Source organism: Hemiscyllium ocellatum, chromosome 28, assembly GCF_020745735.1.
Source record: "Hemiscyllium ocellatum isolate sHemOce1 chromosome 28, sHemOce1.pat.X.cur, whole genome shotgun sequence".
Lineage (NCBI taxonomy): Eukaryota > Metazoa > Chordata > Chondrichthyes > Orectolobiformes > Hemiscylliidae > Hemiscyllium > Hemiscyllium ocellatum.
In genome coordinates, this window is record NC_083428.1 from 980,705 (window position 1) to 1,007,722 (window position 27,018).

The window sequence follows — 27,018 nt, forward strand, 5'->3', positions numbered from 1 at the left end:
CCAATACTCTGAAATCTAAGGTCAGTATAAATTCAACATAAATTGATGAGAAAATAGCTTATTATAGTAAACTATAAACATCAAATGTCAGTAAGACAAATCTTGCACATTGCCTCAAAGGTCCTGGCATATGTCATCAGTCTCAACCACAAAGTCCTTCAGAATTCTTTTTTCCTCACTATGAATTTCACCTCCTCTTCCAAGATATATTTCGGTGTCATGTTGAGAGTAGCACTCAACCTTAGCTGTGTAGCTATGGTGTTTACCAAAGATGGTAAACACCTGCAGAAATTCCCCAGTTTTGTTCAGAATGGTCTGAATGGATCCACTGGTGTTATCTTTTAAGTACTTGTTGATGTGACAGTGTATTTTCCTGTTCTCAATCTGGATCTGTAATCTTTAACTTGAGTGAATCACACTACTGGGATTATCAGCTGAGCTTTTATATGCTCACAACTGGTTTGTCTCCCAGATGTTTTTCCCTGGAGGGTCAGAGGCTGAGGGCTGACCTTATAGAGGTTTATAAAATCATGAAGGACAAGAAAGATCACCACCAGTGAGGCTGGCAAAGTAGTAATGGGGAAGCAAAGAAATGGTGGAGGAACTGAATAGGTCCTTTGCATCAGTCTTCACAGTGGAAGACATCAGTCCCATACAAGAACTTCAAGAGATTTGGTGGGCAGTGGCTATCACTAAGGAAAATGTGCTGGGGAATCTGAAAGATCTGAAGATGGATATATCACCCAGAACAGATGGGCTACAGCCCAGAGTTGGAGCATTGCCGGTCTTTCAAGAATCATTGGAGTCAGGGGCGGTCACTGGAAAATCGATAATGTAACGCTCCTCTTTTAAGAAGGAAGAGAGGCAGAAGGCAGGAAACTATAGGCTGGTTAGCCTGACCTCTGTTGTTCAGATTATAGAGTCCATTATTCAGGCTGAGATTGTAGAATACTTGTCTGACTAGCATAAGTCCAGGTCTATGGACAAAAGTGTCCTTTTTTTTAGGATGGCAGCCAACGACTAGTGGAGTTGCGCAGGTTCAGTTGGAACCACAACTATTCACAATGTTTTGATGATCTAGATAAAGGAGCTAAAGATATCATTGCTAAGTTTGCAGATGACACAAATAATGTGGGATAGGTAATGTTGAGGAAGTGGCCAGACTGCAGAAGGACTTGGACAGGCTCAGAAAGTAAATCAAATCAACTGTACTACCTTCAAAAGTATATTTAATCACTTTTTAAAGTAATCAATTAAATTAGTCAGATAGAATTGCCTGCAAACAAATCTTTGGTGACGATCACTGATCAACCCTTGCCTTTCCAAGTATGGATTAGCCCTGTCCTTCAGAATGTATTTGAATAATTTCCCTACCACTAGTATCAACAGGTCTGTAATTACCAGGCCAAATCTTCTACTGTCCATGAGCAAACCAACTACATGAGCTATCCTTTAATCATCTGGCACTTCACCTGTGGCCAGCAAATTATTAAATATCTCCACCAGGGCCCCAGCAATCTCCCCTGTCTCATTGCAACCTGGAATACATCTCATGTCCTGGGGATTCGTGCACCTGTACGCCCATTAATATATTTAATGGTTCCTCACAGATTTCAAGATTTTTCAAGAACCTCACCGTCCCAGATAAATTCCCCCCCACCCCCCCAATAATGAGTACTACTTCTGTGAATTCATCTATGACCCTATCCAAATCCACTGGCTGCATGCACAAGTTGGCCCATGGATTTTAATGGGTCCCACTTTTCTGTTGTAATTTTCTTTCTTTTAAGAATCAAGAAAACCCAAGATTTTATCGGTCAAAGATATTTTGTGGACCTCCTTGTCCTCCTAATTTACCTTTATAAAGCAATTTCCTGCACTGTCTATACTTTTGAAGCACCTCCCTTATTTTATTACGCACTCCTGACGTGTGCTGTTGCCTTTTTCTTCACAAAACTCTTCATATCCCTTGATGCCCAGAGTTCCTTGAACTAGTGCCTTTGTCCTTCACACTGGACTTGAATTCTCAAGTATATACTCTTAAAAGACATTTGTATCACAGACAGGCGCGCGCACAGACGCTCCGGCAGATTGACAGGCGCGCGCACAGACGCTCCGGCAGTCTGATGGGCGTGCACACATGCACAGACCCTCTCTCATACACTCCCACAGTCTCATGTGCTCTCTCACAGATTTATAGCCCTTGGAGCACTCACTCACATAGTCTCTCACGCTCATAAACGCAGCCCCCCCCCCCCCCCCCAAAACACACGCACACGTGTGCGCACAATGTTTTTTGGGGGTAAATTCATACTTGCAGAACTACACTTTATTTTGCTCAATAACTGCTTGAATCCATGTAAGATTCTGTAAATCCATATTTTAGATTAGAATACGTCTGAACATTGTGGCACAGGACACCTCGTACCTTCAATGCACTTGAGAATGTAACTTTTAAAAAGTTCTGCAATTTAACATATGAAAGAACTGAAACCAGCATGTTCACTCCAAAAGATGAGAGACTTTACAAAAAAATCCAGGTCTTTTTTAATATATAATTTCAGTAACATCACACTGTAAACGTTTCCTATAAATTCTATGTCTTAACCACCTGATGGAGAATGCTCCGAAAGCTAGTGCTTCCAAATAAATCTGTTGGGCTATAACTTGATGTTGTGATTTTTAACTCATTTCCAAATGTATGCTTACCTGCAAGTAGCTGCTCTCAGTCTGAGTGCTGTATCCTAATGATATTGAAATTGTCCTTCCCACCCCCACTTTAGACACTTATCTCTGTACTCTCCTTATCACTTTCCATAATTACTTTTAAACTAAGTGTTATGGCCACTTCAAATGCTTGCCAATTGAACCTTTAATCTAATTTTGACAGTATTAGGCAAGAATTTTCAAAAGCTGATTGGGGACAGATGTTTGCAGGTAATGGGGCAGCTAGAAAATGGAAGCCTTCAAAGATGAGGTAACAAGAGTCCAGAGACAGTATATTCCTGTGAAAGAGTGAAAAGAAGGGGTGGTAGGTGCAGGGAATGCTGGATGACTAGAGAAATGGAGGTTTTGGTTAAGAAAAAGGAAGAATATGACAGGTACAGATGAGATATTGAGTGAATCCTAAGTATAAAGGCAGTAGGACTGTACTTAAGAGGGAACTCAGGAGGGCGAAAAGGGAATGTGAGATAGCTTTGGTAAACTAGGGTTAAGGAGAATCCAAAGGATTTTTACAAATAAATTAAGGACAAAAGGCTAACTCAGGAGAAAATAGGGCCCCTCAAAGATCAGCAAGGCTTATGTGTGGAGCTGCACGAGATGGCAGAGATACTAAACAGGTATTTTACATCTGCATTTACTGTGGAAAAGGACATGGAAGATATAGCATATGGGGGAACAGATGGTGACATCCTGAAAAATGTCCACGTTATAGAGGAAATGGAGCTGGAAGTGAATTAAATCCCCAGGATTTGATTCAAGATTGAAACTGTGGAAGAGTGCCATGCCTCTAGGAATTCCCTGGCTGTTCTGAGATTCAATCAATAAGCACATCGACCTGGACCCAATATACAGACCACTGCAGCGGACAGCTGGAACTGACAACCGGAAGTGGCAGGTACAAATCACTATAAATGCCGGAGGAAACTTCAAAGGAGGCTCCCAAGCACTGAGGATGTCACCGAGACGGGGGACAAAACGTCTGCAACACAAATTCCCAGCTTGGTGAACAGAACCACAACAACGAGCACCCGAGCTCCAAATCTTCTTCCGAACTTTGAGTAGACTTTTAATTCTAGATTTTTTTAATTGAATTCAAATTCTCCCATTTGCCATAAAGGGATTTGAATCCAGATTCCCAGAGCATTACCTAGATCACTGGATTAATAGTTTAACAATAATATCGCTAGATCATTACCTTCCTTAATGTAAAATCCTTGGACTGTGGCCTAATTGATATGTCTCTCGAGCTGTGATTTTACTTGATGAGAGAAAGAGCCTAGCTGCCTGATGGGCAAGATTAAATACTGAAGAAATGAAGAGCAGACTCCTGGCTGCTATCATTTTCAATTGCGCCCTGATGTACTTATGTTCCCCGTTCATGGTATGCTGTGTTGGTAGAGACTAGTGCTGTTCTTGAACTGTTGCTGCATAAAAGCTGGAAGCACTTACTTGACTTCCTTTTAATGTGAAAATATGGAATAATGAAGGCTAGTCCACACTAGTTTGCTGGTGTATATTACCATCTGAGTTACACTATTATTACTTAGGGCAGGGACTACAAAACGAGACTCTGTAACCGTACAGAAAAAGGCCATCAATCCCTTTTTTTATGATCCACAGATCACCTAAATTCAATACATTGTGAACAGAAGCTCTATATGATGAGAAGATTAGATACTTTATTTGCCCTTTTCTGTGTGCTGACAGTAATTGTCAATATTTTGACAGGTGAATGGACCAGATGGAGTTCTCCAGAATGGAGCAATTGATGATGCTGTTGCCAAAGCAAGTCAGTTATTACCAGAACTGAACTTTGAAGAGGATGAAGAGGATACATACTACACAAAGGATCTTCCTTTGCATGCCTGCAGGTACCATGGTCTGATTACTTATTTAATCTTGAAGGAAGTGAAGTTGGAAGAAGCAGGGCAGCTAAGCCTCTTGGAGAGAAAGTGTAGAAAAAGTGAGACCATAGACTGCATGTCCACAGATCCCTGAAGGAGGCAGGACAAGAAAAACTGGGTGGGTATTTGGAATTCATTGCACAGCTTGGTGTCTGAGCCAAGAATTCTCAACTGATTTAAAAGGAAATTGGCTTCACACCTGAAGTTCGGTAGCCTGCAAGGCTGCAGTCCAGATGCTGAAAATTTTAATTTAATGGATTGCTCATTTATTCAGTTGATGCAGAGATGATAGGTTATATTTGCCTTTTGCATGCTGTGCCTTTTTTATAGTTGTCAATTTTATCTGCTTATTGACCTTTCCTCTGTCATTTAACTCAGTACAGTTCCAGAAATGGTCAGTCAGATTCCAATCCATTGCAGTGATCTACTTGACTTGCAGAATATGAAACAGCACCTTTGTCTCGTGATTAGTCTTGACCTCTAGACTTGACAATTCCAATACACTTCTTTCTGGTCTCCCATATTTTATTATCCATAAGCATGAGGCCACCTAAAACACTGCCTGTGTCTTAACTGGCTGCAAATCCCATTCCCCTCCTCACATCAGCTCACAAATCTACATTGACTCAGAGTTGAGCAATGTCTGGATTCTATAATTATCCTTGTCAGAAGACTCCATGGCTTCACCCTTACCAATCTCTCTAATCTCCTCTGGGTTCACAACCCTTTTAGATATCCCTGCTTCTCTGATTCTGGCTTCTTGAGCCTCCCTGATTATAATGGCATCACTGTTGGTCTGACCCTTTAAGTCCAAGATCCTATGCTTTGAAATTCATCCTATACATCTTTCCACCTTTGGATATCACTTTTCTCTTTTTAGGACTCCCTTAAAACCTACAGCTTTGGCCAAATTTTTGGTCATCTAAACTCATTCACCAAAGGTCATTAGATATCAACTTCCAAACCCACGACCACTTTCATCTAGAAGGACAAGGGGAACAGATACATGGGGCTATCACTTGATGCATGAATGTCTTGTTAATAGGTTTGTATTCAGTGACAAAATTTGATGAATAGCTGGTAATTGTACTCCAAACCACTTCCATTTCTAATGTTGCTACCCAATGGGAAACTTAACTATGATTAATATATGTAGTGTAAATAAGCATGTCTATTCTCTCTCTCTCTCTCTCTCGGGCACCCTCGCATGCGCGCACTCACCCTGAAATTAATCCTGTTGCATTCCATCTCCTGGTTGGGAAAAGCTGCTTGAGCAATATGTCTAATGAATGTTTTCTGCCTGCTGCTGAAATTATGTTCTTGGTCCTTTCCTCCATCTCCTCCCTTTTGTTAAAAATTAATATTCCAAAATAAGTTAGTTGGCTAGAGCATGGCACTTAATGTCTCATGATTCAAGTTCAATCCTCATAAGTTGAGGTGGGTATAGGGACCTAGCATCTCCTTTTGCCTATTGTGATCTGATGGTGTCAAAATATGTGGAGAGCTGTGATTAGCAACCATCAGACAATGAGGATACTACATGACTAGATTCTCCTGAAACCTGGTTTCCCATCAGAATACAAGACGGTGAAAGCTGTTTTCTCCACTCATTCTGTTCTCTTCACAGTTATTGCGGAATTCATGATCCAGCCTGTGTTGTTTACTGCAACACCAGCAAGAAGTGGTTCTGTAATGGCCGTGGAAACACCTCTGGCAGGTAAATGAGTGTTGTGATAGTGAACAAATTCTTCAGGGTGACATAAGTTCAGTTGACTGCAGTCTTAACTCGGAGTTTGAAGTTTGTGGAATCAGGCCATGCTTTGATCTTGGGTTGTACCTTTTTATTTAGGGGATTTTAGGGGATTTCTGTATATTGGATGTGAAACTTCAAACTGAAACTCTACCTGCCTACTCGGAATTATATAAAAGATCCCATGTCATTGTTTGTAAAGGAGCGCTGAGTTCCTGGGTGTGCTTGGCAACACTGTTCTCTAAAGCAAAAGCAGATTATGTTGGCCAGTCCATTCACTGCCTGTTGCGTGCAGATTGACTGTGGTAATTGCCCATACAGCATTGACTGAAGTAAAATTGATAGAAATAGTTTTGATTTATTTTCATGATGAGCTATTTAAATACTTAAATCCACTTCTCTCATAGACTTGTTAACCTTGCCATACTATTGTTAATTTTTATTCAGCGGTATGGGGTTTTGGAAGTGAGTTTTCTCACTGCATTGTAGCCACACTGTCAAAGCTAGATTCTGTGAACACTGTCTTTGTCTGTTGAATTTTACATTTAAAGATCCTATTTATTTCAGTGGTCCTGCCTCTAATATTGCATTGCGTTGTGTAAAGAATAAACTTACAACATATTTAACTTAATTATTTCTAACAAATAAAGCAATTCAACTTCAGTTAAATTTTCATTTCAGGATAAAAGTCCTTGCATTTATATTGTGCCTCACAACAAACTTGTAGTGCTTTACACCAATTTACACTATTTTACTGCAAGAAGTGAAGGCTACCAATTTATGTACTACATGCTCCCATAGACAACAGTGATAACAATCAGTCTATTTTTGTGATTTTGTATCAAGGATAAATATTGACCAGGAAGTTGGGCCTAACTAACCTGGTCCTCTTTAAAATAGTGCCATAGACACACTCGCACTTAACTGAAAGAATAAACTGCTTCAGTTTAAATTCTTGTCCAAGAAATGGCATTTTGTTGGTTATGCATTAAAATGTCAGCCTTGATTTGTGTGCTCTGGAATGGGACTTGAACCCATAACCTTGTGACTCTGAGACAAGAGCAGTGCTAACTGAGCTATTGCAAACACTTAGATAAGTTTGAGCTGCTAATTCATCTGTTCTTATGTGCAGTGCTGGAAGTTTTTATTGAAAGATTGGGACAGTCAGTAAGCTATAGATTGCAGTTGCAAAAGTAGGCATAGTAGACATAAGGATTCATTTTGTTTTCATTACAGTGAAAACTTCCTCTTAATGCTAGTGAAATAATGAAGTGAGGAACTCCGTTTTATTCTATATATCCTACAGCTGTGGTGTTCCTGGCATGCAATGCTGCTAAGCACATAGTAATTCGCTAAACTCTCCTTCTGTGCCAAGCCTATTCTAGCAAGTCTCATATCTTTTTAAATGTTAGTGAAATGTATTTGAAAGCATCTTTTTGTGTCAATCTGCCTCCAGTAGAATTCTTAACTCTTTTAAATGTCATGAGTTGAAGATGAGTTCTCAACTTAAGAGGTAATCCAGGCTGAACCTTCAATGCAGTAATGAGGAATGCTGCACTATTGGAGGTGGTGTTACTCTGAAGAGCTGCAAAATTTTCTGCCAATTCAGATGGTTTTAATAATTCCATGACACTTTTCAAAGCTAGGTAGAGGAGTGTTTCCTAGTATCCTGGACAATATTTATCCATCAACATAATCAGAAGCAGTTTTTAAACTCATTAAAATATTGCTATTTTCAGTTTGCCCTCAAAAACTGTTATACTTCTGAAATATTGATAGCTATGAAGTCTTTTGGGATGTTCTCAGACAATTTCTCTTGTCCAAATGAAGCACCAGTATTGGCCTTTTTAACTGTTAGCTGGGTGAGGGCTCATCTTTAATTTTCAAGTAGCCTAGATTTCCTTTGGTTTCATCTTCCCTTTGATTTGATCTTGCAGCCATATTGTAAATCATCTGGTGAGAGCCAAGTGCAAGGAAGTGACTCTTCACAAAGATGGGCCATTGGGAGAGACTGTCCTGGAGTGTTATAATTGTGGTTGCAGGAATGTGTTCCTCCTGGGTTTCATCCCTGCTAAGGCTGACTCTGTGGTGGTGCTCCTATGCAGGTGAGTCAGTTTGATCTGAAGCTACAAATACTTATGGCTAATATATATTGTGATGACTAAACTACAGAGACAAGGAAGGCTCAGAGTCAGATTAGTTAAGCATGACATTAAAAGATAATTTTAGAGATATTAAAACTGCATTTTAATTTTTAAGAGAAATATAGGAATAACTAATAAAGCTGAGGAATAAAGCCCCCTTTATAAGGATGATCATATCTCAACTTTCAAAATAGTACAGAGGTGAAATAGGAGGCACTGATGCATATACTAAATATAGTAGGAAAAAGTGTAATGTTAGAGGACTCCTAGATACCTAATCTACATTCAAGAGAATGTGCCCAGAGAAGGATGTGCCACACAATTTCATATTGATGGTGGATAAAGTAATGGAATCACTTCTTATATTTAGGTTTGAATAAGGAATACACAAATCAAAAACCCAATCTATATTTGAAACTGATTTCAAAAGGGTTAGTTTTACTGAACCAACCTAATTTAATTCTTGAGATAATAGAGAAGGGTAATTTTTTTCAGCATTTTCAAATTATGTTCAATAAGTTACCACATTTAATAATACATTAATGACGAAAGTGAAGATATATTGAGTTAGGGGTCGAATGGTAAAATGCATAACTAGCTGGCTGATGAGACAGAGTGCAGAAAGTAAAGTTATTCTATGCCAGAAAGTTAGGGGCTACCCTAAAGGATCAGTGCTGAACCATTGTTCGTGATTTACGGTGCAAAACAATTTCTAAATTTCAGAATGCTATCAAATAATTAACACTAAGGAGGAATGCAGTCATTATAAGAAGGCATGAAAAGACTTTGCAAACGGACATGGAATTAGCAAATGTGTTTCAATACATAAGATAGTTCAAAAGCAGAATTTCAGATGCTAGAAAGATCCAGCAGGGCTGACAACATATGGCATTTATGGAGAAAATAAAAGTAACACAAAATTGATGGTATTTTCATCCTATCTAAATCAGTAAAAAATTTCCTGGATTTTAAGAAATTGCACAGCAAGCAAAAGGAATGAGAATTAAAGGAAAGGTTGCAATATGGTAGAAGAGAGATCAAGTGACCAAGAGGGGTGGTGAAAGGCAATCAGATTGTAATTAGGTAAGTAGAGAAACAAAATGTGCTTCCAAGGGATGTGTAAGTGGGGAAGAAAAAGAATCTTCAGCTTTCCAAAACAAAACACAACAAATATTGGGACAGATGTTATCACACAATTGTTCAACTTGAGTCTGGAAGACTTGTCAAGTGTCTTGTTGAAAGATGTTAACATTAAGCTCCAGCAGTGGAATAGTAAGAGGCTGAAGACAAAGATGGGAGTGGGACAGAGGATTAAAATGACAGGCTACCAGGGCTCAGAGTATCAGTTGCAGGCTCAAAAGAGTTATTCTGTAAAACATTTACACAAAATTATCTCCCTAATAGAAACTGCATTGTGTGCAATAATTGCAGTACATTAATACTAAATTGCTGTTTCCCCTGGCCTGTCCTGCCCTGTCACCCACCTATAACTGCAAATCATAATTGTACATCTACATCTCCAGAATTAGTTTACTTCTATCAGTTCTTTTGTCAAATATGTGCATTTCTATGGCCACCTTATGGAAGCTTGCTAGTGGAGGCAGAGACAAATACAGAGCAAATTTTCTCATTTTTGAAAAAAATATTGAAAAGTTATTTTTTTCAATCAGCCTGTTCTGATACGTTGCCCACACTCCTGGACTTGAATCCAAGCATTCTGGTCAGGTAGGGATATTATCACTGCTCCACAAGAGCACCTGCCAGCAGTTGGCTCGACTCAAGCAATATTTGATAATGTGGCTGCACAAACTCATTATCTCATCTGAAACATTAATGTTGTAGTATTATTGGGAAATAGAATTTCTTTTAACCCCATTTTATGCAAGAGGAACTAATGAAACAATAAGTGAAACATAGTGTCAACTTGGAATTTGAGTAGTCAGTGAGTGGCAAGCCCATCAAAATAGTACTACCAATAGTAGTGTTGGTTTAATGTTGCAGCAATAAATTTAAATTTTGCTCATTGTGAAAGTCTGCTTTAATTTAATCCAACCCACTTCTAGGGAGATTTATAATGTGACTCTTGGTCTGTGCCTTTTAGAAGAAGCAATTTGACATTGTGGACAATTACTTTTCTTCAGACAGCCATGTGCCAGTCAGAGCAGCCTGAAAGATATCAACTGGGATAGTTCACAGTGGCAACCACTAATCCAGGACCGTTGCTTTCTGTCTTGGTTGGTAAAGATACCTTCAGAGCAGGAACAATTGCGAGCCCGTCAGATCACTGCACAGCAGATCAACAAATTGGAGGAGCTCTGGAAGGTACGTATTGCATAATGGACAAATTAATACTAACTGGCTGCAGTCTAATGCGAAAAGGAAATGTGTAATATTGGAAACAGTACTCGGGTGAAATGTTCTTACTCCAAGTAAGTTACACAGCTGTCAAACCTGTCATTAGAGCTTTAACCTGTTGTCCTGCATACTGGAAGAGCTAGCAACCATCCTGCAAACTGTTATGCCTGATTTCTACGTCACTTAGTGCCAGTGTGTCCTTTATGCTGTGATTCTGACTGTTGTAGAATCATGTCCAAGGGCAGCAGCTGGGTTATCTCTCAGAAGCACATTTTGTTAAAATGGCACTGAGTTATTTGTACATAGTCTGCTCATTCTGCACTGTATTTTCAGCGTCTGGTGCTCAAGGTGAACATAGAGGATGCTGACTGTGCATTAATTTTCTGTTTAACAAACTGTTGGTTTATGTAACATGTTAAAAGAAAAAAAACCTTGAATATTTGTAGATCATGCCATATTTATGTACCACTACATGATTGGGAATATGTTGCAGATCACTACAATATTATGTCATTGTGCCATTACTCAGTGTTAATCACAAATTTACTGTATTTGTTATATTAGTTTGATTAGAAATTGAAATGTCAAGATCTAAAATTATATATGTAAGGTTTCCAATCCCCTTCGTAATGCCGTCTTTAATGTAGTTACGTAATATCTGTTTTAGGATAATCCTTCTGCTACCCTCGAAGACTTGGAGAAGCCTGGAGTGGATGAAGAGCCTCAGCATGTACTACTTCGTTACGAGGATGCTTATCAATACCAGAACATCTTCGGTCCACTGGTCAAGCTGGAGGCTGACTATGACAAAAAGCTAAAGGAATCGCAGGTATTGTGTAGAGTGAACCTCTGCTCAAAGTGTAGCTTTTGCATATATTCATTTTATCTTTAATAGTACTACACTTAAATCTTTTGAGACTTTGTCTCTGGCAACTGAGGAATCTGGAAAATGTTCCTTTCAGCGCTCACTGAATTGACCCAGTGAATCATTAAACCAAATAAATCAGTGGCTTTGGGGTTACTTCTTGCTGACAAAACCACTTCAGTCTGTTTGGTAGAACAGTGCTCCCTCAGCTCTTAATATCTTTTGTCCATAGGACTGATAAAACACAGAAAGAGTCCATTAGCTTATCTTGTCCATGTCAGCCCAGAGACAGTGTCCTTTCTCATCCCATCTTACTGCACACTGCCCATAGCCCTGCAGCCTAAAGCCACTTAAGGTGCAACTCCAAGTATCTTTTAAAGAGTTTTGGGTCCACCACCATCTCAGGCAGTGAATTCCAGACATCCACCACCCTCTGTGTTTTTTAAAAACAAAAAGGGTTATACTACTCTGTACAGCACACTGTCAGTTTTTGTTTTGTCTGCACGTTTCCCAATTGTGTTCTCCACATTCAAGTCCAAATCATTTAATGTATAAAGCAACAGGGATCTGAACACAGCCTTGAGGAATGCTGTTTAAAACTGCTTTCTATTTGCCTGGGCAGCCATCGACCATTACTCTTTGTTTCCTGTTACTATGTCAACTTTGAATTCAATTTGACACATTACCCTGTATTCCATGGGCTTTTACTTTATTGACCCATCTGCCATGTGGGACCTTGTCAAATGCCTTATTAAAATCCATGCAGACAGCATCCACTGTATTATCCTCATTGATCCTCCTTGTCACTTCTTCAGAGAATTCAATCAAATTTGTAAGTCATGCTGAGTATTCCTGACTAGTCCATGTCTATCTAAGTGGGAGTTCATCCAGTCTCTCAGGGTTGCTTCTAACAATTTTCCCACCACTGAAATAAGACGTAACTGGCCTATAATTGGCATTTTCTTTGTATGCTTGTTAAGCCATGGAACCATAGTTGCATTTCTGCAGTCGTCTGGCACCTCATCTGTGTCGAGTGAAAATTGCAAAATAATCCTCAGCATTTGCTATTTCCTCCTTGACCACTTTCAGCCCCCTAGGGAGCAATCCATCCAGCCCTGGTGACTTATTAATTTTCAAGGATTCCATCTCCCCTAAATAAAATCTCTCTCATTAGGATTATTTTATCCATGATTTCACATTGCTATTCTTGGATTACTATATCCACATCATACCTTTCCTTTGTGACAAAAATTGACTCAAAATTCTTCCTATAAGCTTTGCAGCTTCATACAAGATCCCTCCTTCATCTCCATGTCCCACTTTTTCCTTAACTATTTTGTTTTTTATTTCCTAGTTTAAAAAAACTTTGGGTTTCTTTTCTTGTTAATTTTGTTTTCATGACCTCTCTTTGATTTCCTTATTTCTATTTTATTTCTTGATCCCTGTACTTTCTGTATTCCTCTAGGCTATCTGTAGGGTTGAGTTTTTCGTGACTGTCATATGCTTTCTTTTTCTGTTTAATCTTTACCTGTATTTTTCTGTGGACAGCCCTGGGGGTCTACATTTGGCAGTGTCATATTTTTGGAGGGAACATGTCTGCTTTGTGCTCTGAGGATCTCTGTAGTTGTTGATTTATCCTTTAGTCCTGTCCAGTCCACCTTATCCAATTCACTTTCAGTTTTGTAAAATTCGCTTTTCCCCAGTTAAAAGCTTTTACTCCTGATTTACCTTTGTCCTTTTCCATAATAATGCTCGATCTAAACAAATTATGGTCACTCTCCCCATTATGGCCACCTGGTCACCCACTGTCACTTTACCCCCTTTCCTATCTTCATTTCCCAAAACTAAATCTAAATTGCATCTCTTGTTGTTTAAAAAGGTTTTCTTGGACATAGTACATTAATTTTTTACTCACTGCCTTTATATTGTTTGAAACCCGGTTGATATTTGTATAGCTAAAAGTCTCCTGCTATTAATGCCGTCTTATTGGGCAGCGGTTAGCACTGTTGTCTCTCAGCGTCTGGGACCTGCTTTCATTTCCAGCCTTGGGTGACTCTGTGGAGTTTACATGTTTCCCCATGTCTGCGGGGGTTCTCTGGTTTCCTTCCGCCATCCAAACATATGCAGCTTAGATGGGTTTGCCTTGGTAACATTGTCCGTCGTGTTTAGGAATGGGCAGGTTAGGCAGATTATCCACAATGAAAACAAGATTTACTGGGTTAGGGTAGGGGACTGGGTCTGAATGGGGTGCTCTTCAGTGGGTCGGTGCAGACTTGATGGGCCAATGGTCTCTCTCTGTACTGAAGGAATTCTGTAATTCCATAATTACTCCAATGGACAAAAATCTGTCTACATTTATGTTCTTCTATCTCTGTCCCATTATTTGAGGGTCCCAAATACCCCCTTAATACTATCATTGCCCCTTTTTTCATTCCTAAACTCAACTGACAAAGCCTCATTTGTTAACCCCCATAGTATGTTATCTCTTATTAGATGGACTGCATTATCTTCAGTCTGAGTAACTTGGTTGGATGGGACAATGTCTAGTTCATTGCCTTGGGAGGGCTTAGAATTTTCACTTCTCTTTCTTTCTTTCTATAATCTTCCCCTTTCAATAAATGACACTGATGTTTGAAGTCACTTTCCAAAATAAACATTTTTTTTCATCCTTCCTGGGTGAGAGCACTCCTGGAGCCCGAGAATTCTGATACATTTAAATTTGGGCTTGTGCAGATGGTATAATGAGGCCTGAATAGACTTGGTTACATCAGCATTATTACGTAGGGGGAAATTATGGTTGACCAGTGCAAAAGTGATAATGGTACTGGGCTGTTTATACCAGTACTGGTCCCAAAATTGAAGTAACAACTTGTGGTACTCCTCCAATGTATTTAGCCTTCCCTTTGTCAAACCAAGACAATTGGTTCTACATGCGTTGTATTTTAATTTCCACTTTTTAAGTAAACAGTGATTACTTGTCTGAGAAAAGGGCAGGATTTCACCTTCCATTGTAAGTAGTTCGCTATAACCCCAATGCCATTGTTTCCAGAAAACTAACTGAAATGTCAGCATTATTCCCTCGAATTCTCAAATAGCTGACTTCCACAGCCTGTGTCACCACCCATCTGTGTATACAAACGTTTAAAAATATCATGTGAAGATTAGAGAGCATGTGAGCAGGGTTAGTAATGCTTTCTCTTTGTGTTAAAGTATGATTGAACTGTCTCTTTATTAAGAGTGAATAATCTAACTACTTTACTCATGTTATCCAGCTAAATTATCTTGCAGCTTGAACCAGTAAATGAGTTTAATTGTTTTTGTAATTTTAGACTCAGGACAATATCACTGTAAGATGGGATCTGGGTCTGAACAAGAAAAGGATTGCATACTTCACCTTGCCTAAGACGGACTCTGGTAAATGGCACCAGCTTACATTATTTTAAATTAAAAGTACAGTTTGCTTCATTGGCGCAACAATTTCAGATTAATTTAAGGTGGTGACAAAGGAATGCGGGGTGTAGTGCTATTTACTTCAGGAATTGGCAAATCTCAACAAATTAAATGACAAACCCCTGACTGACTGACTGGTTATCACTGATGGGTAAATCTAAATCATGGTACAGTCATCATTCTCTTTGTGCACAGAAACAAAATACCACGCTCAATAAATGAAGTATGTATACATTGATACATTGTAGGAAGAGTTTTCATTGTGCATAAACAGATTTTAGACAAGAGAGCTGCAAAGCTGAATGTTTTGTATCTCTGTAAAAGTGACATTGCCAGACAGTAAATAGCCCAGTCTGAGAACAGTGGAAAGGAACAATTAGAACTTATACATTTGGTCTCACAGTACTTTATTTCTGATGCATCCATCACCGACAAAAACATTCCAGTTCTGCATCAGAATGATGGGTTGATTAACACTGTATTGGAGCAGCATGCTAATAGATTTTGGACAGTTTGAAATTCTATTATTGTGCCATGTATTGTCATAATTTGGCTATTTTCATTCTTGTTCTTAAGACATGCGCCTGATGCAAGGTGACGAAATCTGTCTGCGTTACAAGGGTGACCTGGCACCTCTTTGGAAAGGGATCGGCCACGTGATCAAAGTCCCGGACAGTATCCTTTGTATCTTGCTAATTAAACCAATGGCAATTGTACAGATGAAGAGTCTCCAGTGTTTGTATATAAATAATAAGGGCGGCTTTGCTGTGCGCACCTTACTATGCAACTACTGCACTCTTACATGCTTGCTTCTGCATGTGATGTTAGACAGAGGCCTTATTTCTTTGTTCATGGGCATAAAAGAAGCTCTGTCAGTGGGAGCAGATTCAGTTTATAAAAGGAAGTTGTCAAATATATCACGGCTAAATATTAAAGACATTTTGACAAGCTTGATAAAAGAAGGTTTGTAGAGTTTAGCAGGAAATGATCAGCTGACTTTCAAAGAGCCAGTGCAGGCATGATTGGTTGAATGACCACCTTCTGTATCAAAGATTTTTGAGAGAATGGAGAAATGGAATTTTCCCTTACCCCTCAGTCTCCTGAATAAACTATTATCTGACTAAAGCAGATTATTTGTTTGTTTATAATAATGCTGTTTCAGGGACCTTTCCTTTTTTGAAAACATTGTTTGAGTGCTTTAGTTATGGAAAGCTCTTAAAAAATGTAAGTTCTTTACTTGCTTTGAATGTCAGTCATCAGTGCTTAACACTGCCATTTGCAAATTTTGCCTCTGAGGTGATAGGCGATGTTTCAGTAATTGGTATGAGTTCCTGCTTTAGTTCATCCTAGCATTGAAATGGCACACCATTTGAAATATGACTGCCACACCAACTAGTTTGTGCTGGTGTTTCAGATTTGTTTGCACTTGGTTAAGTCACTGTTCCCAAATGTCATTGTCCTCTTTGTTTGTTCAGTGTATCTAACCTGTTCTAACAAGGCCTCAGTTTTGGTGTTCTCAACATCTCTGATCTTCAAAATAAATTCCCACAGTTCACAAGTTTATTTTTAACATGCTGTCTCTCTGAGTACTGAATCATTGTATTTTTTCTCTTTGAATTATCAAAGAAATTTGGTAAATTTTGGAAGGGACCCAAAAATACTAAAGCTTAGGGAAGTTATTCTTCAATCAATAACAGTAAACCTGCGTTTATAAAGAGAATATGAAATGCAAGCTTGAAGTGGTAACTTGCCTTGTGCATGCCCCATGACAAGGCAGTGTCCAACCAGAGTTCACTCAGTAAGTACCCTTTTCTTATGTGATAGAACATTTGTTATTTTCTTGGTATTTTTACATCTGTCCTGATGGATATAAGATGAAAAGATTTGACAGGGTGCCTCTTTTGCAAACAATACATAACAGACATTGCGTGTCATCTGCTTTTGTCCATTCCATCATTTCATCAACATTCTCCTCCAGCTTCCTTCAGTCATTTTTAAAATTCAGTAAACATAATTTGAGTATTTGTAAATTGGCCTACTCCTAGTCCTGTGTCAGAATCATTGATGTAAACAGCACTGAAATAGTCTCAACAGAATCTGTAGGGGACCAAAGCCCGCTTTTGAAACCCTAACTTACATTTTCCTCCTTTTCAAACTTTTTAAAAATTCACTCATGGTACGTGGGTGTTGCTGGCTGACCAGCATTTATTGCCTATGTCTAATTGCAGTCTGGTAAAAACAATGACTGCAGATGCTGGAAACCAGACTCTGGAGTAGAGTGGTGCTGGAAAAGTACAACAGTTCAGGCAGCATCCAAGGAGCAGCAAAATCGACGTTTCGGGCAAAACCCTGAGGGACGGAATTCCAGGATTTTAATTCAGTGACCGTGAAGGAACAATAAATTTCCATGTCAGGTTTGGTGAGTAACTTGGCAGGGAACCTGCAGGTAGCAGTTTTCCTGTGTACCTGCTGCCCTTGTCCTTTTGAGATGGTTGTGGATATGAAAATTGATGTCTAAGGATCCTTGGTGAATTCCTGCAGTGCGTTTTGAGTATAGCACACACTGCTGCTACTGCACATCAATGATGCTGGGAGTCTGTTTTTTGTTGTTGATGTAGTGCCACTTTGTCCTAGATTGTGTCAAGCTTCTTATGTTCTTGGAGTTGGACCCATCCAAGACAGTGGGGAGTATTCCATCACACGACTGACTTTTGCCTTGTAGTTGATGGAGAGGTTTCGGGAGTCAGTTAGGGAGTTACTTAGAGTTATAGAGATGAACAGCACGGAAACAGACCAGTTGGTCCAACTCGTTCATGCCGACCAGATATCCCATCTAGTCCCATCTGCCAGCACCCGCCCCATATCCTTCCAAACCCTTCCTATTCATATACCCATCCAGATGCCTTTTAAATATTGTAATTGTACTAGTCTCCACCACTTCCTCTAGCAGCTCATTCAATACACTTGCCACCCTCTGTGAAAAAATTGCCCCTTGTGTCTCTTTTATATCTTTCCCCTCTCACCCTACACCTATGACCTCTAGTTTTGAACTCCCCCACACCAGGGAAGAGACTTTGTCTATTTATCCTATCCATGCCCCTCATGATTTTGTAAACCTCTATAAGGTCATCCCTCAGCCTTCAACGCACCAGGGAAAACAGCCTCCGCCTGTTTAGCCTCTCCCTACAGCTCAAATCCTCCAATCCTTGTAAATCCTTTCTGAACCCTTTCACATTTCACAACATCATTCCGATAAGTAGGAGACCAGAATTGCACACGATATTCCAAACATGGCCTAACCAATGTCGTATAAGCCGTAACATGACCTCCCAACTCCTGTACTCAATACTCTGACCAATAAAATAAAGCATACCAAACGCTGCCTTCCCTATCCTATCTACTTGCGAGTCTACTTTCAAGGAGCTATGAACTTGCACTCCAAGGTCTCTTTGTTCTCAAACATTACTTAGGACCTTACCATTAAGTGTATAAGTCCTGCTAAGATTTGCTTTCCCAAAATGCAGCACCTCTCATTTATCTAAATTAAACTCATCTGCCACTACATAGCCCATTGGCCCATCTGATCAAGATCCCGTTGTAATCTGAGGTAACCCTCTTCACTATCCACTACATTCCAATTTTGGTGTGATCTGCAAACTTACTAACTATACCTCTTATGCTCGCATCCAAATCATTTATGTAAATGACAAAAAGTAGTGGACCCAGTACCGATCCTTGTGGCACTCCACTGGTCACTGCCTCCAGTCTGAAAAACAACCCTCCCACCACCACCCTCTTGTCTTCTACCTTTGACCCAGTTCTGCATCCAAATAATTAGTCCTCTCCTTATTCCATGGGATCTAATCTTGCTAACCAGTCTCCCATGGGGAACCTTGTCAAACCACTTACTGGGGTCAATATAGATCACATCTACCTCTCTGCCCTCATCAATCCTCTTTGTTACTACTTCAGAAACCTCAATCAAGTTTGTGAGACATGATTTCCCATGCACAAAGCCATGTTGACTATCCTTAATCAATCCTTGCCTTTCCAATTACGTGTGCATCCTGTCCCTCAGGATTCCCTCCAACAACTTGCCCACCACCGACATCAGGCTTACTGGCCTATAGTTCTCTGGCTTGTCTTACCACCCTTCTTAAAGAGTAGTATTACGTTAACCAACCTCCAGTCTTCTGGCAACTTGCCTATGACTATCAATACAAATATCTCGGCAAGGTGCCCAGCAATCACGTCTCTAGCTTCCCACAGAGTTCTTGGTTACACCTGATCAGGTCCTGGGATTTAACCACTTTTGTGTTTCAAGACATCCAGCACTTCCTCCTCTGTGTAATATGGATACTTTTCAAGATATCACCATCTATTTCCCGACATTCTGTATGTTCCATGTCCTTTTCCCCAGTAAGCACTGATGCAAAATATCTGTTTAGTTTCTCCCCCATCTCCTGCAGCTCCACACAGAGGCCGCATTGCTGATCTTTGAAGGGCCCTATTCTCTTCCTCGTTACCATTTGTAAAAACTCTTTGGATTCTCCTTAACTCTGTTTGCCAAAGCTATCTTGTGTCCCTTTTTGCCCTCCTGACTTCCCTCTTAAGTATACTCCTACTGTCTTTATACGCTTCTAAGGATTTGTTCGATCTATCTTGTTTATACCTGTCATATGCTTCCTTCTTTTTCTTAACCAAACCCTCAATTTCTTTAGTCATCCAGCATTCCCTATACCTACCAGCCTTTCCTTTCACCCTGACAGGAATATTCTGTCACTGGGCTCTCATTGTCTTGTTTCTGAAGTCTTCCCATTTCCAGCCACATTTACGTTTACCTGTGCACATCTGCCCCCAATCAGCTTTTGAAAGTTCTTGCTTAATACTCAACATAGTATTCCCAGCCACTTTGTAGCCACTGTATTTATATAGTGAATCAGTTCACTTTCTGGTCAATAGTAGCCCCAAGGATGTTTTTAGTGGGGGATTCAATGATGGTAACACCATTGAATACTAAAGTGTTGTGGATAGATTGTCTGATTGGAGATGGTCATTGCCTGGCAGTTGTTGAGAAAATGCCTTGGCACTTGTCAACCCAACCCTTAATATTATCCAGATCTTGTTTCGTTTGAGCATGGATTGTTTCAATATCTGAAGTCACAAATGGTGCTAAACATTGTGCAATCATCAGTGAACATCACTACCTCTGGCCTAATGATGGAGGGAAGATCATTGATGAAGTAGCTGAAGATGGTTGTGCAACACAACCCTGAGGAACTCCTGCAGAGATGTCCTGGAGCTCAGATGACTGACCTCCAACAGCATGGTCAACCCTCCTATATGCCAAGTATGACTCCAACAAGTGAAGAGTTTATCCCCAATACCCATTGAACCCAGTTGTGCCAAGACTCCTTTATGCCACAGACAGTCAAATGTCGTCTTGATGTCGGGGGTTGTCACTCCTCAACTCTGGAATTCAACTCTTTTGTCCACATTGAACCATGGCTGGAATGAGGTCAGGAGCTGAGTGTCCCTGGTGGAACTCAGACTGTGTATTACTGAGCAGGTGCTGCTTGATGATGTTGATGGCACCTTCCACCATTTTACTGATGATAGAGAATCGACTAATGGGTGAGTACTTGGCTGGGTTGGATTTGTCCTGTTTTTTTTTTGTGTACAGGAGATACCTGGGCAATTTTCCACATTGTTGTGTAGGTGCCAGGGTTGTAACTGTACTTGACGAGCTTGCTGAGGGGAGTTGCAAGATCTGGAGCACAAATCTTCAGTACTATTGCTGGAAAGTTGTCAGAGTCCATGGCCTTTGCATTATTGAGTATCTCCAACTATTTCTTGATATCACGTGGAGAGAGTTGAATTAGCAGAGGGTGGTATCTAATGCTGAGGACCAGCGGAGGATGCTGAGCTAGATCATCCACTTCTGGCTGAAGATCACTGTGAAAGATTCAGCTCATCTTTTGCACAGATGTGTGAGCTGTTTCATCATTGAAGAGATGGGATTGTTTGTGGAGCTGCCACTTCCAGTGAGTTGTTGAATTGTCCACCACTAATGACTGGATGTTGCAGGACTACAGAGCTTAGATCTGTTTATTGTGGGATAGTCTAAGTCTCTTTACCACTTGTTGATTATGCTGTTTTTCTGGAGTAAATATTGAGGACTTTCTCAGGGCAACTTCCTCCTAACTGTATATCAATGTGCCACCACCTGTGCTGGGTCTGTTCTGTCGGTGGAACAAGCCGTATCTAGGAATGAGGATGATGGTGTCTGGGACATTTTTTGTCCATTTTTCTAAATAATTCTCTGTAGTTTCCCCTTAGCTTGGAAGTTTTTTCCTTTTCAAGTAGTTACTCAGTTTTCACTTGAAATATGCTATTGAATCTGCTTCTACTGACCTTCAAGACTGCATTGCTCAACTTGTAACATTGGGATTTTCTCCATGGTTTGTTTTGCCACTTTTCTTAATTCTGTGCCCTCTGATTACAGACCTTGCTGCCAAGAAGAACAATTCCTTGATTATTTTCCAAACACTGTCTGTATTTCTGGCACATTTGAAGTCACCCCTGAAATTTCCTTGCTCCAAGATAGCAATCTTAATTTCCAGTCTCTCAACGTAACATTATTTACTGAAGGTAACATTCTTCCTTTTAAAAACTGATGTCTGGTCATCTTCCAGTCCTCTGGCGTGCCCTGATACTTAGCACCTTGAGGTACCATTTCTTGGGCCTTCATTGTTACTTCTCCTTATTGCTCTCCTCACAGTATCAATGTTGCTGCTTTTTCCTTTGGGAAATATTAATGCATTTACTGACTTCTCTAAAGCATTGATTTGTCATTATTTCATGTTGCATTTAACCAGTTTATGGCATAGCTCCTTTTTAATTTCCTTTGCTGTAGTTGTCATCCTAATCAAAGGGCAGGCCTGACTGTCCTTTAGAACAAGTTTGAGGGTTCAGGAGATGAAAAATTATCCTCTATAAATATTTGAATTTACAAGTCTTTTTTAAAGTTAAGAGCACAACTAGTTCATTTGACCTGCTGTGACAGTTTTAAGTGCGATATATATTTGTTTAAAATATAATTTAGATAATTCTAGACAGTTTTAGGTCAACTGTGTGCAATTGTACGGCCTGACTCCGCTCAGGCTCAGCGTTATGTCTCTAACTGATCTGTGTAGATTATGGGGATGAGATCGCTATTGAATTGCGCAGCAGTGTTGGAGCTCCAGTTGAAGTAACCCACAACTTCCAGGTGGACTTTGTCTGGAAATCAACTTCATTTGACAGGTAAGTTGCTAATTTGTCCAACTTTGCCCTTTTTAAATATGTAGCTTTATCAGCTTTTTATTTTCTGGGGTATAGGTTTGCTTGCTGAGCTGTAGGTTTGATATCCAGATGTTTCATTACCTGGCTATGTAACATCATCAGTGGTGACCTCCAAGTGAAGCAAAGCTGTTGTCTCCTGCTTTCTATTTATATCTGTTTTTATTTTCTGTCTAAATGATGTTGGCAATATTGACAGTGTCAGGCCCATCCACCTTTTTAAAAAAAAAGGTCAAGTGGGAGAATGCAGACTGGCTCATGTTTTGATCAATCCAACAATTCCATTTCGCATTCCCAGCAATCCAGGACATTGTAATGTTAGTTAATACAACAATTTCTTAGCATGTGCCTGATTCCTAGAAAGGAATTTGGCTATTCTTAACAGGGGTTAAAATTAAATATTGTAGGTATAACTATTACCCACTTAAAAGGGATGCTGCATCTGGAGTTCAATAACAGGAAGCTGTCCTGTAACGTAGGAGGAGGCTATTTGACACACCCCGCTTGTTCATGAGGTACAAATGGATCTAATTTTCCTCTTGTAAGCTTGCAAATTTCCCATTCTTATGTGAACTCCAATGTCCTAATTTTCAAAATAGGAATGATTCTCGAGTATTCAGGTGCTATTGAATGCAATAACAATATTAATGTTAATGCTTGTGATGTTGTGTGCAGAATGTCTGTTGTTGCACAAGTGTAACGTTTGAGTGTAAAATAGATTTGAAATTGCGAGAAAAAGGGAATGTGTATGGAACAGTCCAGGAATTAAGTAGTAGTTATACTCTGTGACATGCCTTAACTGATCCACATACTGGATCAGCCCATGGTATCAGAATCTGTTAGCTCAGCTGCTGTTTGAATGCCTTGTCTGTTTATTCCAGTGACCGGGCAATGTATACATAGCGAACTTCTAGATTTTCCATCTTACTAGAATTTAAATAATATCTGTTCGCCATCCAATCTTGATCTTTCCGTTTTTTGTGGGAAATGCCCTCCCTTTCAGATGCTTACTGTAATTTTAGCATTCCTGTGACCTGAGCACTCATCTGTGGTATAAGTGAAACTTCACTTGAATGCATTCTTTTCCCTTCTCCCATGACAAATTGCATTAAAAAAATTTGCTATTATTGTACTCCCCCTGACAAAATTTCAAAGGCTGTCTTGCTGATCTTTGAGGGGCCCTACTCAGTCTCCAGTCTTCCGGCACCTCACCTGTGAGTATCGATGATACAAATATCTCCATAAGAGGCCCAGCAATCACTTCACTAGCTTCCCACAGAGTTCTAGGGTACACCAATCGGTTCCTGGAGATTTATCCACTTTTATGCCTTTCAAGACATCCTGCACTTCCTCCTCTGTAATATGGACATTTTACAAGATCTCATTGTCTATTTCCCTACAGTCTATATCTTCCATATCCTTTTCCATAGTAAATACTGATGCAAAATATTGATTTGGTATCTGTCCCATATCCTGTGGCTCCACACAAAAGCCGCCTTGCTGATCTTTGAAGGGTCCTATTCTCTTCCTCGTTACCCTTTTGTCCTTAATATATTTGTAAAAACGCTTTTGGATTCTCCTTAGCTCTACTTGCCAAAGCAATCTCATGTTCCCTTTTTGTCCTCGTGATTTCTTTCCAGTCTATTCCTACTGCCTTTGTACTCTTCTCAGGATTCACTCGATCTCTGCTGTCTACACCTGACATGTGCTTCCTTCTTTTTCTTATTGATGACAATAAAAGCTTAGTCTAGGCTCTGATCAGAATCTTATGCAGAAGTAGAACTCCTAGCTGTTTCTTACCTCCACTGTAGGTACGGAGGCCATTTTCAGCGCCTGGCCGTCCAAACTAAGACCTGCTAGCTTGGTACAAATTAGGGCTTCAACTTTAAAACATCATGAGCGGGACAACATGTCTACAATTATGCTGTTTTCCTGGTTTCTGTGCACTGAGTGAATATTAGAGGGACTAACATAGTAAACTGGAAGAAATCCAACAAATACTTATTGGCATATCACCATCAGATCTCACTTATTAGAGGTTGATAAGAGTTTTATGGTTGGGAATGTATTGGCTGATGCAACCAAGGTTGTCCCTGAGACTTGACCAACATGATGTTGGCATGGTTGCTCCTCTCTTCACTGCAGTGTGAATTGTACTGTGACCCATTCTGATAAGGTAACAACATGTTTCTTTATTAAACTTTCAGAATGCAGAGTGCATTAAAAACCTTCGCAGTGGATGAGACCTCTGTGTCTGGCTACATTTACCACAAATTGCTTGGCCATGAGGTGGAGGATGTGATTATTAAATGCCAGCTGCCCAAACGCTTCACTGCCCATGGTTTGCCTGACCTTAATCACTCTCAGGTAGGCACTTTTGAATGACATATTAACTTCTGTCTGATTTGACATCGGTGACCTTCGTCTCAAATAAGCATCAGCTGTAGATATTCTGTCAATGTTGTTTTCAATGTTTTATCAAGTCCAGCCTGTAATCTCCCAGTTGTACTTTGTGCAGGCTGTACAAGAAAACCTAACCTCAGTAAGATTGCACCATACATGGTCAGGCTTAGAGCTGTAAGATATAAGAATGAGGTGCTCAATTTAATCACACTTCTGTAACCTCTGTGCTATATTTTGAACACACTCAATATTTATGGTCAACATTCTTTTAAATTCAAAACTGATCATAAAACAAGGGAAGCAGCAAATTTTACTGATTTGCAATGTTAGTTGCCTATTGTTGCAGTGTCCTCCTTGATCAAAACAGGAAGTGAAAATGAGATTTCCAAGAGAAACGACATTGTTAGTGTCTTAAACATTGAGCCATTCAGCCCACCAGTCACCACAAGGTGGCAGCATGTGATGCCTGTGATATTGCTGCCCCACCTCTGTTTGGCCCTTTTACCCCTGAAGGCAGCAATGGCATCATTTTAATACTTTACCACAGAGAAAACTGCTACAATCAACAGCACAGCAGTAAATTAGGTTACATTGCCAAGGATTACTAAATCTATGCATCAGCTTAGGTCTGTCAGCATTGAAACAACTGTCTTAAAAATGGTCTGTTTTTTTCATGGATGTAGCAGTTGCATGGCCGAAATATTGTGTTGGTGGGACAATATGGATACAGTAGTTTTCCTGACTAATTCACATGGCATACTTTAATCTGTTGGTTGTTCTGACTGCTGAAGCTGACCCGTGCAATGCTTCAATCTACTAACTGCACTGTGATGAGTGAGTCATTTTGCACTGCATCGTATTCCTAGCTGTAATGTATTTCAAATCCACTTATGCAGTGTTTATATCAGAGTATCTTTAGCATGTTTAAGTCATATGTAAACATTCTGCCTCTGCAGCTTCAGTTATGCTACTTGGTGAAATGTGAAACATTTAGTAGACATAAATAATTTGATGCAGTCTGGATATTGCTTACAAACTGCTTGGATTTCCAAAAGCTTTGAAATTTTACTATGTCAAAAGAAGTACTGAGAGGTACAAGTGCAATTATAGGTTACACTGCAGTGAAGCGCATGACACAATCAAAACACTCATCAGACTGCTATCCATTATTGTTAAGATGTGGTTTTAATCTTTTCAACAGGTTTATGCTGTGAAGACTGTTCTGCAGCGCCCCCTCAGTCTAATCCAAGGACCTCCAGGCACTGGGAAAACTGTCACCTCTGCTACGATAGTTTATCATCTGGCCAGGCAAGGCAATGGGTAAGCAGCAACTCCTTTTCATACTTAATGTAAGAGTCATCGAATCATACGCAGGAGTAGGCCATTTGGTTTCTCAAGTCTGCACCACCATTTAGTGCCTGCCCTTGATAATGTTTCATTCCCTTAACAAGAATCTATCTATCTTTACCTTAAAAATGTTCAAGGACTCTACATCCAGCACCTTTTCAGGAAGAGTTCCAAAGATCTATGGCATTCTGAGAGGAAAGAAATGTCTCTATTTGTTTTAAATGGATTATTACTGGTTTCTGAACAGTGGATCCTGATTTTAGATTCACCCATAAGAGGAAATATCTTTGTTCCCAGCCTGTCAAGCCCCTTCAACATTTTGTTTCAATCTAATCGCCTCTTACTCTTCTAAACTCCACCAGGTACAAGCCTAACCTGTCTAGCTGTTCCTTGAGACAACCTGCCCGTGCCCATTTTTGGTCTGGTGGACTTCGAAACTACCTCCAAAGCATTTACATCTACCTTTAAATAAGATGAATATTATACATGGTACGACAGGTGCAGTCTCGCCAATCTTGGAGTCATAGAGATGGACAGTACGGAAACAGACCCTTCGGTCCAACTCATCCATGCCAACCAGATATCCAATCCTGACCTAACCTAGTCCCATTTGCCAGCACTTGGCCCATATCCCACTAAACCCTTCCTATTCATATACCCATCCAGATGCCTTTTAAGTGCTGTAATTTTACCAGCCGCCTCCACTTCCTTTGACAGCTCATTCCATACATGTGC

The 27,018-nt window shown here is 39.9% G+C and overlaps 1 protein-coding gene across 4 annotated transcripts in view; it reads left to right on the top strand.

Annotated features, from left to right (window-relative positions):
• The window catches only part of upf1 (UPF1 RNA helicase and ATPase), a 75,152-nt gene that overhangs the window by 25,231 nt on the left and 22,903 nt on the right, over window positions 1-27,018 (top strand). For 2 of the 4 annotated variants that reach the window (XM_060846489.1, XM_060846490.1), the window contains exons 2-11: window positions 4,453-4,595; window positions 6,256-6,345; window positions 8,316-8,483; window positions 10,664-10,844; window positions 11,545-11,706; window positions 15,072-15,156; window positions 15,769-15,876; window positions 22,389-22,497; window positions 24,741-24,900; window positions 26,138-26,256. In XM_060846489.1, the coding sequence (XP_060702472.1) occupies window positions 4,453-4,595; window positions 6,256-6,345; window positions 8,316-8,483; window positions 10,664-10,844; window positions 11,545-11,706; window positions 15,072-15,156; window positions 15,769-15,876; window positions 22,389-22,497; window positions 24,741-24,900; window positions 26,138-26,256 (1,325 nt within the window). The remainder of the gene's footprint in view (window positions 1-4,452; window positions 4,596-6,255; window positions 6,346-8,315; window positions 8,484-10,663; window positions 10,845-11,544; window positions 11,707-15,071; window positions 15,157-15,768; window positions 15,877-22,388; window positions 22,498-24,740; window positions 24,901-26,137; window positions 26,257-27,018) is intronic. The other 2 variants (XM_060846491.1, XM_060846492.1) reach the window with 1 other exon arrangement.